General features: G+C 35.5%; 1 protein-coding gene across 15 annotated transcripts in view; it reads left to right on the top strand.

The window, feature by feature from the left end:
• The window catches only part of TRDN (triadin), a 561,781-nt gene extending 550,030 nt beyond the window's left edge, over positions 1-11,751 (top strand). For all 15 annotated transcript variants that reach the window (XM_072643208.1, XM_072643207.1, XM_072643206.1 and 12 more), the window contains one exon: positions 5,333-11,751. In XM_072643208.1, coding sequence (XP_072499309.1) covers positions 5,333-5,469 — 137 coding nt within the window. In that variant the 3' untranslated portion in view covers positions 5,470-11,751. The remainder of the gene's footprint in view (positions 1-5,332) is intronic.
• The last annotated feature ends 962 nt before the right edge of the window (positions 11,752-12,713 follow it).

Raw genomic sequence — 12,713 nt, 5'->3', positions numbered from 1 at the left:
TGAAGAAATTATATCGTAATGACTAGCCCAGCATTTATGGCAAACAGCCCTATAAAGCTCTGTTTCATAAGCACAGCAGCTGAATCTATGCCTAAGCCTGTCTATTACTGCAGGATCTAGAGTACAATTGCTTAACCTGATGTACTAAACTTCCTTCCATCAAGTAGAAAGGAAATAGAAATAGGCCACAGCAAATCAACTGTACAGAAACTGAATTCTGTCTCTAAGTGCCAGAGTTCTTTTTTTTTAGCTATGTAACAGACTAATATTCACTTTCTCTGTGTGATCATTGATTCTAGTATGCAATCAATGTTCTTATTCAGTTATAAAATTCAGCCCCCTAGATAGTTCAATATTCCTGCACTAATAAACTTGACATTTTTCTTGAAGTAATAAAAGGAATATGCTATCGGTTCCTAGCTGTATTGCAGAAAACAATTTCTAAACTGCCTGAATAAAGCACTCTGTGTAAAAAGCTTTAATTTAAACATGTGTCATATAATTCTTACAAAGTGCCAAAATTTCTGAGGTAGGCAATGTCAACCAAGAGGTTGTGAAGGAGGTCGTTAAGGCAGATACACATATATACATATAGATGTACATATACATGTGTGCCTTTTCTGTGTATGTGTGGATATATACAATGCATATGTCCATACACACAAATATTTATGCATGCATATACATACATACATGTGTCTGTGTGTGTGTGTTAACTTTTGAACTTGAAGAGAAAGAAGACCTGAATTAGAAACACGGCTCTTCCACTTTATACTTGTTTGGCCTTGGATGAGGATACTTCAATTTTCTGAGTTGCCATTTTATTACTGAATAAATAAGAGAGTTGTACTAGATGGCTTCCAAAATGGGGATCTCTCAGCTCAGAATTCTATGATCCTAAGTTTCACATCTCTTCCCACTTCATCACGAAACACCTTCAATTCTGAATCTTTTCCAGAATTTGACATTGTCACGAAGGGGGAACTGTGTGGAATAAGTGTAATACCTGTATTTTTCCATGATACCACTGAATGTTGGTAGAAAATTGGTTTTAGGTCAATTCCCATTACAAAACCATAACAGCATCTTTTCCTACCCCTACATTTACCAATGATACTGTTTCATGGATGTGGAACAATAATGATCTAATTCACCTAAATCTTAATGTCCACTTTTTATAAATTATAAAATTTTATGTTGATTATTACGATATAACCATATCTTCGTATCATATTTCAAATGCATAAAATACATACTTTGATGCTTTCAGTCTTTATCTATCTAAATAAACTTTTGTTTTGACATAATAAATTACAGCATGGCATTGTAGAGCATACTGCTCTAGAAATCAAGAAACCTGAGTTTGACCAGAATGTAAATTCCTCCAGGACAATGACCATTTTTTCCCCATATTTGTGTTCCTAGTGTCTCAAACAGTGCAAAAATGTAAAAACACACACATATGCTAAAAAAATGTTTTATGTACGAAGTATTAATAAATGTCTTCTGAATTTAATTGAGTTAAGTGAAATAAAATTGAGTCTGGGCACTACTATGTATTACTTCTCTATTTCTGAGGTCATTTTATTTTTCTGGACTTCAGTATCTTCATATACAAAATGGTATAATAATAGTTGTACTACCTGCCTCAATGGCTTACAGTGAGGAAAACCACATTGTATATTTCTAACTGTTTTAAAAATATTACAAATATATAAACATTATTCTTTCAGGGTTACTTGACACTAACACTATATTCACATGACTTTTATAAGTATTTAAAAGGGAATCCAGCATATAACATATTCATTAGTATACTAGCTAACAAGTAAACATATGTGACAGGCTCATAGAATGTGGTATGGTCCCAAATCAATTTAAATACACAGCCTCTCTTCAACAAAGCCTGTATATTCAAGCTATCTTGAGACAAAATGAATTTCAGCACAGAAATTGTGAACCAAGTAGTGATAGTGCAGATACCAACTTGCTAGAATGCCCTCCTCTCCAACTCCCTTAAAACCAATAAAAATGAAAAACAAAAAAAAAAAACGTCCAGAGGAGATTTAATCTACATCCTTATTGTTTGTGAGTAGAGTGAAAGTGAAAATTCAGCTAGAGGTAAGAGAGGGGTTTGAAACTTAAGGGATCTTGTTCTATTGGCAACAGGATCATAGGTCTTAAATTTGGAAGTTTCCAGAGGTCATATTGTCTGACTCGTACTTGAAGATAAGTAAAGCATTTCCAGGTATTGCTCATTCAGCCTGTGATTATTTCCAGTGGATGAAAAATGCCCTAGTCAAGAGTTGATAAACGTTTATTGAAGACCTACTATGTGCCAGGCACTGTGCTAAGTACTAAAACTAGTACCTCGTTTTTGTACAAGTACAAAAAAAAAGACAATTTCTCACATTGAAGAATTTATAATCTAGTGGAATAATTTAATAACCATTACCTTGCAAGGAAGCCCATTTTGGTTTTGAACAAATCTCAGGGCCAAGAAGTCTTTTGAAAGATGGTGAAATAAGAAGCAGAATCAATACCAAGTCTCATCATGACTATTCCAGCAAAGTGGTGATTGGGAAACCAAAAGGGAAAACATTGTGGGTTATGTTTTTATAGTCTAGATCATCACAGGCCTCTGAGCATGAGAGAGAGAGAGAGACAGACAGAGACAGAGACAGACAGACAGAGACAGACAGACAGACAGACAGACAGAGACAGAGAGACAGAGACAAGGAAAGCTAGGAATGCTCATATAGGTCCTTCCAGTACAGATCCTGGACTGGGGACTGTATCTGTTTACCTGCAAAAAGTAAGAACAAGAGCAAGTTCCTAGCTATGCCCCTCACACCTCAGAGCAGATTCAGTGAAATTAATGACTGAGTCCTTTAGCTACACACCAAGGCAAGGAGCATAATTGTGGAACCAACACAAACTGGAGCTCAGACCTGAGGCTCTTCTTCAGGGCAGGAAATATAAATCAGGATGAGTTTTATTGCTCCAAACTTGAGCAAGACTAGGGCTGACAACTGATCAGTAGAAAGTTAGGTCCAGGGGTGACTCTACAGTTTTGTTACCCTGAACTTAGAGAGATATCCTGATAACTGGCAGGGCCTGAAGTCAGCATCTACTGGTATCTACTGGAGCTCTAATCAGGGGCAAGACTACATTTGTATTACTTAGACTCAAACTGGGGTATGAAACCTGAAATTCTCAGATCAGGAGAGCAATTTAAAGTTGATGAAACTTTGTAGTCTCTTGTCCTAAACTGCCCTTAATACCCTTAAAAAATTCAGTAGCCAATATCTGGAAAAAAAAGTAAGAGAAAGATAATACAAATCAGGATCAAATATGACCCTAATATTTCTTCCAGAACTATATGGAACCTGGCCCTAATATAAAAACACAATTCAGAAATTAAGACTAGAAGAAGGAATAAATAAAAAAATCACTGATGATAGAGAATTGTTATGGAGACAGAGATTCACAAGAAATTAACCCAAAAGAAGAGAAGAATTCCACCACATCTAGAATAAAAATTCAATGACAAACACAGTTTGACTATATAAAGTCAGCTATAATTCCTAGGAAAAATAAAACAAGCATTTTAAAATGGGTTGTACCTATCTCATAGGGTTGATATGAGGATCAAATGAGATAAATGTATAGCACTTTGCAAACCTTACAGTACTTTCTAAATGCTAGTTTATTGTGATGAAATACGACCCCAAAAAGAAATAATTGAAAAAGAAATGAGAACTCTAAAGGAAAGACTTGGAAAGAGAATTAACAACTTGAATCAAGATGTGAAAAACCTTACCCAAATGAAAGGCTACCTGAAAATTAGAATGAATTAAACAAGCTAATCACTCAATGAAATGATAAGAATTTCTTTAAAAAATCAAAAGACTGGAGAAAATAGAAGAAAATGTAGGATACTGCATAGAAAATACACCAGACCCTGAGAAGAAAAAAATATTGTAATACCATATTTCAAGAAATCATGAACGAAAACTATCCAACCCTATTAGAAAACAGAAGAGTTCTGCCAGAGACCAAAGAAAGCAAAGTTAATCTCTCTTCTAGTCTTAACAGCCTTTTTGTGATAAATTCTAAAGACAGCTGTTATTACCCTCCTCTATCTATTTCTCTGTGTCTTCTTTTCCTGACACACAATTTAGTATAGGTACCACTGGCTGTAGAGTTCAAATTCCCTTCAGACTGCTTTATTTAACTGGTTGGCTTGCCTTTCATTTATTCACTGGTACCATGGATAAGCTGCTAATTACCTCCCTCTCTTCCACCCCAGAGAGAAATCCTATAGAGAAGCAGTGGCATAAAAATAGACTTTTTCTGCTTATCTCATCCTCCTCAATCAATCAATAAACATTTATGAAGCACCTACTATGTGTCAGTCACTTGCTAAGCCACCCATGCATTACTTTATACCCTTCCTCAATCATCCAATATCTTACCCTTCTGATCATATTCCCATCTCCTTCCAACTTTAGTCTTTACTGTTAGCCACCTCTCATGTGTCTTCCCATCTACTTCCCTTGCCAGACATTATATTTCTGTGGTTTTCATATTGGCATCTGGTTTTGAGCAAGAATGCTTCTACCTAGTCATCAGGTTTTGTTGTAGGGAAAATACAACCCTCAGCTCAGGATAAACTTAGTTTCTCTCTACAGACACCTATCCAACTGGCAACAGAGCTAATGGGCAGAGAAATTGCCACAGTATCTGGACAGCTGTGTGCATCTTATAATAATGACTAGCATAAGCACAGCATTTTAAAGTTTGTAAAATGTTTTATACATATTGTCTCCTTTGACCCTCATACCCAGCATATGACATAGAACTGATGTATCCCTTTTTTACAATGAAATATGTTCTCAGAAGATAGGTGACTTGTTCACGGTCACATAACTAGTAAGTAGGTAAGGAGAACTTTGATTACATCTTTCCTACTCTGAATCCATTAGTTGATGCAGTATAGCATTGATTCGCCCAAATAATCCAGATGTGTGTATGCTTGAAAATCCAGGGCCTGACTCATCTTGGATCCTCCCTCATTTTGAATCTTATAACAACTCTCTCAGCTGATTACAGCATTTGAAATGGTTCATTTTCTCTCCACATTTGGTACTGGCAAGCTTTGAAGTCTGATATTATATGAGCATTCACTGAAAACAAGAGATTTCTGTCCATTTCTGTGAACCCTGTACTTTGGCTTTTAGAAGCTAGACCTCTTTACTTTAACTGTTCTTGTCTGTTATGGTCCAAATTTAGAGCTGCACTTAACAAACCTGGGTATTCTTTTCCACAGTTCCCATCAGTTTCTTCCAGTGTGTCTACTTGGACGGGTACAATGGATATGGATTCCAATTTCCTGTTACACCAGCACACCAACCTGGGAGCTCCAGTCACTCAAAGTTACCAGGACAGAAGCAACAGGGACAATAAACATGCATGTATGATCCCACAAGCTTGTAAGATTCTGAGTGTTAGACCTCCCCTTGTGATCCACCAGAGTACTGCCAAGGTGACTCATTGGGTCAGTTGTATTTGCAAACATTTTATTTCTTCATCTGGTATTGTTAAAGAATGTGGATAAGGTGATTGAAAAACATAGTAGATATACTGAAGCGCCTCATGTCAGGATTGATGTTGAAATTGTGTGGGTTTTTTTGTTATTGTTGTCATGTGTGCATTTAATTCCCTGTACAATTCCACTTTCTTTTTCCTTGAGTACAGGTTTTTCTGTAACATGGATAATTTTTCAATCCTGTGTAAACCTAGGCTTTGAGTCACTCAGTAAGGTAGAGCTAAATAGCTTAACCTTGTTTACACATATTTGTATTTAAGTTATGGCTGCAGAACCAAGATATCTTTACTACACTGTTTTGCTTAAGATCCTCCTGGGCCTCTTTCAGTGCTCAAGAAAATGGTAAATATATAATACAATCCAACAACATTTATTACACATCTACTGTATGCTATGAGCACTGGGCTATGTAGTGAGGATACAGCGAAAAATAGGAAACAATCCTTGCCCTCAAGGAGTTTATATTCTATTGACTAATAAGTCTATCTACAGTTTATATTATGCCATATTCACCAGAAGCACTGCGCAATTCATTTGGACAGTACTGGTGGATTGTTTGTTTACTAATTTTAGTCAAACCCAACGTGACATTTCCCAACATCTCCAGACAGCATTACATAGCCAAAAAAAAAAAAAAAGAAAGAAAGAAAGAAAATGCCAACTGGAAGAATGGGTATAAGAACTGGGAATAGGTGATATATGGACAAACATATTTTCATTCACTTTGATAAATCCTTTTTTAGGAGTTTGTTCTCTCAAAGTGGAAATACTTGAATGTCAACAAAGAAGGAGGGAGGCACTTCAGATGGAAGTGCTGCTCCTAGAGCATTTTATTTATTTTTTCTAGACAGTCAATCATCAGTGCTAAGGAAAGGGATAACATGACTTTGAACCTCATGAGGGTGTTTCACTGGAAATGGAATGTTGATGGCTGCGCTCCATTTTGGCCTCCCTAGAGCTATAAATACCAATGTTTCTTGACCACATTTCTCCATAGACACTAAAATCCATATGGCCATGACCTTCATTACACTTAAGGTTCCTATCTGATTTATGACAAAGTAACTCAGAAAATAGAGTTATTCTTGCTATAACTTAACTTCATTTCAAAGGTTTAAGACAGCCAGCATCAACACTAGCTTAAGCAAATCATTGACTTTCATGGGTTGCAAATGATTGTGTTCCTATAGGTGAGGAAACTAAAGAATATTTTACAATCAAGTCATTAAGCAAATGTCTTATTCATTGCCATGAATAATTATTCTATGAATAATTTGGTGGTCTTAAGAAAGATGATAAAACATTCATACTCCAAATGTCACTATTGCAACTAATCAATATTGACTATGTTCCTTATAGTGGGACCCAGATTAGGTCAATTCAAAAATAAGTTGACTTTCACATTAAAGGGTAGTCAGTTTCTCCAAGGTAGAGTTGAAGTATGTGGATGAGACAGTGTTTGATGTTTACTTTCTAAACACTCGTGCCATACCTGTTTTATGGATGAATGGAGGAATTCAGAACAAATTTTATGGTACTTTGACCTCTAAGACTTCAACAAGACAGCATGGGCTAGTGGATAAAACACTATGCTGGATCCTGCCTCTTTTCAATGCTGCTGAGAAAAATCACTCAATCTCCCTACCTCATTTCCCAATCTATAAAACAGGGAAATAAAAATGTAACCATGGTATTTCCCTACAGAAGTTATAATGAATATGCTGAAATATTTGCAAAGTACTTTGACTATCTTAAAAGAGAACTGATTTCAATAAGAATTTAAAATACTACAGTTTTTCATTTTTCCTGAAATGGGTATTCTCCAACTATTTCTCTATATTGCCCTTAGCCAGTTCTTGCATTCTTATCCTGGGATTCATTTGTCTTTTTAAAAATGGACTAGCATACAAGTTCACATGACTAGAATCTGGATGAGTAAATGGAAGAAAAATTTATAAAGTGTTTTCTACATGTAAAACAATGAGTTAAGGGCTGGGAATACAAAGAGAAAAGTAAAACAGCTCCTGCTTTCCAGGAGCTCACATTCAAATGGGACAGAGAACACATGGAAGGTTTTGACCTCAACCTAGATAAAAAGATTGCATGGTCTTTGGAGTACATAGGCAAAGCAAATTTAATGAAATAACTACACTGGACAAGTGATTTATAATTAATCAAAATTATATCTACACACATGTAATTTTAATTTTAAGAATCATGTAGCATTTTAATTTTACCTAGTTTGAGCTGTCATAGTGAAATTGTTTTTGACAATGTAAATTACAATATCGTCTGTTGATATGCTTTCTTTGAACAAATGCTTCCTATCCCCTTTTAACCATGTTGACCCATGATAAGAAATTGTAAGAGAATAATTCAATGACTGCATCCTTAATAGGTCGATCACACCACCATTTTGGCTTTGAAGATGGAAAGGTCTGAAATTTGTCTCTATAGTTGTTCAAGTGATGTGTTTGACGTATTTATTCCCCAGAATAACAAATGAAGTGCTAAGAATATCTTGCTCCTCCCACCTTTAAGACTTTTGTTTTCCTTAAATTTCAAAAATCAAGTTTACTTGCTAAAGCATCAGTCAGTATTTCTTTACTTTGCTCAGATAATTCTATCCTGAAAAAAATTTAGACTATAGAATGTTAGAAAATATAGGGATTTTGGACTAATAAACCTCATTTTGCACATTGGAAACTTATGTCAAGATTTGTGAAATGACATATTCCACTTATGCTGTTAAGTAGTGACAAAATTAGAACTAGAACACAAGTTTTCTGACTTTCACTCCCATACTCTTTGGTCTATATTCATTCATTTATTCAACAAACCAATAATTAAACATCTACACTTTGAAACCTGGCTCATTTTGCATTATGCCAATAGGCGTATTTTGTGTGTGTGTAAGACACAATTAAAATAATTTATTCTGAGAATTGTAACTGTAATATTATAGATTCATAATATGTCACAACTGGAAGGAACCTTAGAGATTATATAGGTTAACACCATCCTACCGAAAAGGAATCTAAGAGATAGAAAGGGAAGATTTGCTAAAGGTTGCATAGCTAGAAAGTGCTGAAATTAGAAGTCAAGAGAAGTGTTTTTCCTTTAAAAACAATCCAATTATTTTGATATGATTTGCTATTCCTTATGATTTCTTTTTTTTTCTTATGATTTCTAACTTGATTGAACCTTCATCACTCAGGTTGTGTTCATGGATAATAGACTCAGAGAAGTGCCTTCATTCCAACTTCCAGAAGTCCTCTGCTCTTGTTACCCCACCTACTTACTGACAGCATGTGAATTAACTATTTATGCCCTTTGAAAGATACTTTTGCATAAACATTGAAAAACAAGGAACAATATTTGTTCATCTGTATAAAATTATTAGCAGTATAAGTAGCTGTAGCTAAGATAGACCCTATAATATTTATGGATCAAAAGACAAGACAGACCCATTTTCATAAATATAGACACACTCAAAGCAGACCCAACCTAATGTAATAATAAACAGGGAATGTAAATGATGGGCAAATGGCTTGGGGATTATTTGAATGCTAAGTGATAGCTACAACATATTCTAACATATGTTAACAGGCACAACCTGTGCTTGTTTCCATAAAGCTGATAAATTAACAAAGCATTCCTGAAGATGAAATGATACTACGCCATGTTAAACAATATGCATAGCTCATTCTTTCAGCAAATTTCATTTGAAAACCTGGTTTCATTTCCTTGGGTTTTGTGCTTCCAAGTCTAAGCCATTGAATAACTCTTGTCATCAAGTTGTAAAGATAGCATTTAAAAGTAGCTGCATCATATTTAGTGATATCCAAAAGCTATGTACACAAATAAACACAAGCTGTTCTTGCCAAGTTCACATTTCTGAAGCAACGGTTTGGAACTGAAGAAAGGGAAAAGAGCTAAGTCATGAATATTAGTGGTTTGCCACAAGCCCTCTCTCCATACTGTTGAATATCTTTATTCTACTAAAGACAGAGTGTTAGGTCAAGTAACTTCCCATGGTCTAGTCCTGTTCTTTCGCATCATTCTAAACTTACTCAATAGTTATGATTTGGGTTCTGTTGACATAATATAAAGAGTCAATAAGAAGAGACAGGGAACTCATTTTAAATCCTAACTTAGCAATTGGAAATTTGCCACTGATGAAAGTTCATAGAGTTTCACTAGGGAAAAAAAATGTGTTGGTGGTATCCTTCTTATGGAAATGCAATAAATCAAAAGCCCAATACACACAACCCTTCAAACCAGTGAGACAGAACTCAAAATAGAGCTTTGTAATACAACTTTTTGGAAAGATAGTTGGACTTGAATGGGTTTTTGAACCCCAATGGTTCAACATGACACTTTGAGATTTTTTGGAACAGCTGACAAATCAGTGTCCAGAAACCTCAGCTATACTTTAGCTCAATGCCTGACTATATCATTCAAATCATTCTGAAATGTACTACTTCCTTTATGCAAATTACATGTCTAATTTTTTTCTTTCTAACTAAACCAATAGAAGTCCCTTTCTCAGCTTTTAAAAGTAACAGAAGGGTCTCCCAGAAACTGTTACGTGAACGTAAGAGGAAGATGAAAGAATATAAATGAAAGGAAGGAAATGGACTTCATTGCAATGGCAGCAATGTTCCATGTCAAATATGTTCTATGATCTCATATCTAGTCAGATATGTATCCACATATACCTGCTGAAGCGTAGTACGACAAAAATGTTCCCTTTGATATTGGAACAAAGTAATTAATCAATTAATCATCCTGATTTCATTAATTGTTTAAGAACAACCAATAAGACTACCAAGAACTGAGATATAAAGGTAAAATCCATAGTTCAACTGACAATGTTAAAAATGCCTGCACAGATTGACTCATTTGCTGAGTTTACTGAGTATACTAAACATGTCTTTATTTTTGGTTGTAAATGTATGTATGGGGTTCAATTTCCCCCTAGAACTGTAATTTTATCTGTGTAGGAGAATCTCTCGCATAGAAATATCCTATACAGATTATCAGATCAGAGTTTTAGGGAGTTATTTGGGAGTACTGAGAGTTTAAGTGATTTGCCCATGATCATACAGCTAATATGTGCCTGAGGTAGGACTTGAACCCACTTCCATCCTCCTGACTTAACTCTGTCTCCTTGGAAATGAGCTATTGTACTTTAAATAATGAACATTTCCATATAGATGTGGAAACTGCCAAAGCAAAGAAGGCAAAAGAAAAAAATTGTAATTTTAACATTTCTGCAATTCCAGAAATGCAGAAAGAATGAACACTTTGACTTAATAATTAGCCATTGGAATAATATAAAAAGAGCTGTTTCAGACCTCAGGAAATAATGCTTACATTTAATCTCATCGTGGTGCTGCATGAAAAGTTTAAAGAAATCAAAGTGTCGTGATTCATACCATTAACACCTACAGCTTTCCAGCAGCACCTTTGATGTGCTATAACCTCATTTGAACAGAAGTGACAATAGTCTTAGCTCATCTTTGTTCAAAAGCATTTTTGACTTGAGTGCTGAGAAATCCCATTCACGTTCATTTTATTCAGGTTTGCTAGAGCCTGGATCTCCATGTCTACTGAGATGTACTTTTAGAATAGGGGTGCTTAATAGGATTTATAGTGTATAACTAGTTTAAAAGCTGTCCAAATAATACAAGTCCTAACAAAGGCTTATTGTGATTTATTTCAGGGGGGTATTTTCTGCTCATCCTATTGAAAAATACTGTTAAGAGTGTGATCTACAGCAAGCAGGTCATGAGCTGCTACCTACGCCTTAGCTTATTTGATGGTTTGGAGTGATTTTTGCCAGATTAGAGAAGTCTTAGTGCACTGTATTATACCCAGATTCTCAAACAGTGTTCAAATAAAGCAGAAGTCATGTCATTTTTTAAAGGAGAAATTTTAGGAGTAATACAAAAAGCATAGCTTCTATTTGCTATGAAATGCAAAATGAGTCTTAGGAGTTCATTCAGATTATTTCATTTACTAGGGATAATTTGACCCATAGGTCAATGTATGATCCTTGTCTTTTTCCTTTCTCTCCTGTTATCTTTCTGTCAGAAGACTGTCAGCCATTGAAATAAATAGCCATTTCAAATCAAGTTGATGCATTTCTTTTTTTTTTTTTTTTTTTTGCAATTAGAATATTGGTCTGTACATGTTTATTGATGTTTCCAGTATTTCTAACAAGACATTAATCCTACATGTTTAGGACAAAGAAACTGGACACTTACTCTTTGTGGGCACACTCACCCATTCATATATGGTGGGGAGGGGTTCTGTGGGAGGAGAGAGAGAGAGAGAGAGAGAGAGAGAGAGAGAGAGAGAGAGAGAGAGAGAGAGAAAGAGAGAGAGAGAGTTTACCCCAAAATGGAAATGAAAATGGAAAAAGTAATCCCATGTATGTTCTGAGAGATTGATATCAATATATTTTGACACTAAAATTGTTACATGAGCTCATCAGTATGGGTTCTTTCTCCATTCGTGCACATAGTAACCCATTTCTAAACCTTTATCTGTATAATTCTTGTCTTGGTACTCATCTCATGTCTTTCTGAGAAAAGTCTATGCAAAATTCTGGAGACATTCCTTTAGAACTTTTGATCTAATGGCCTCAATGTCAATGGAGTATTCATGCTCTGATTCAATGTCCCTGATTCTCACCTGCTGTCTTTTATAGTCATTTATTACTCTGATGGCATCTTTATGCCTCTGCCCTCTATGTTCCTTCACTTGGCAATCTTACCAGCTCCCATGGATTCAGTTATGGTCTCTATGCTGATGATTCTTAAATCCTTTCATCAAGCCCTAACCCCTTTGTTGACCTTGTTGCATCTCCAACTGCTTTTTTGGACATCCTATAAACTAAACAAACACGTCGAAAACCGAACTCATTACTTTCCCTGCCACCTCCCCCCAAAGCCCTCTCTGTTTTCAAACTTCCTATTACTGTTGAGGAAACTGCCCACCTCTTAGTCATCCAGGCTCTCAACCCAAGTGTTTGGGAGTCTTTGATCCCTCACTCTCTCACCACCTCCCATATCCAATGCCTTCCCTTCATAAA

The sequence above is a fragment of the Notamacropus eugenii genome, chromosome 2 (assembly GCF_028372415.1).
Source record: "Notamacropus eugenii isolate mMacEug1 chromosome 2, mMacEug1.pri_v2, whole genome shotgun sequence".
In the NCBI taxonomy this organism is placed as follows: domain Eukaryota; kingdom Metazoa; phylum Chordata; class Mammalia; order Diprotodontia; family Macropodidae; genus Notamacropus; species Notamacropus eugenii.
The sequence above is the reverse complement of the archived record's forward strand: the minus strand, read 5'-3'. Positions and strand labels throughout refer to the sequence as shown.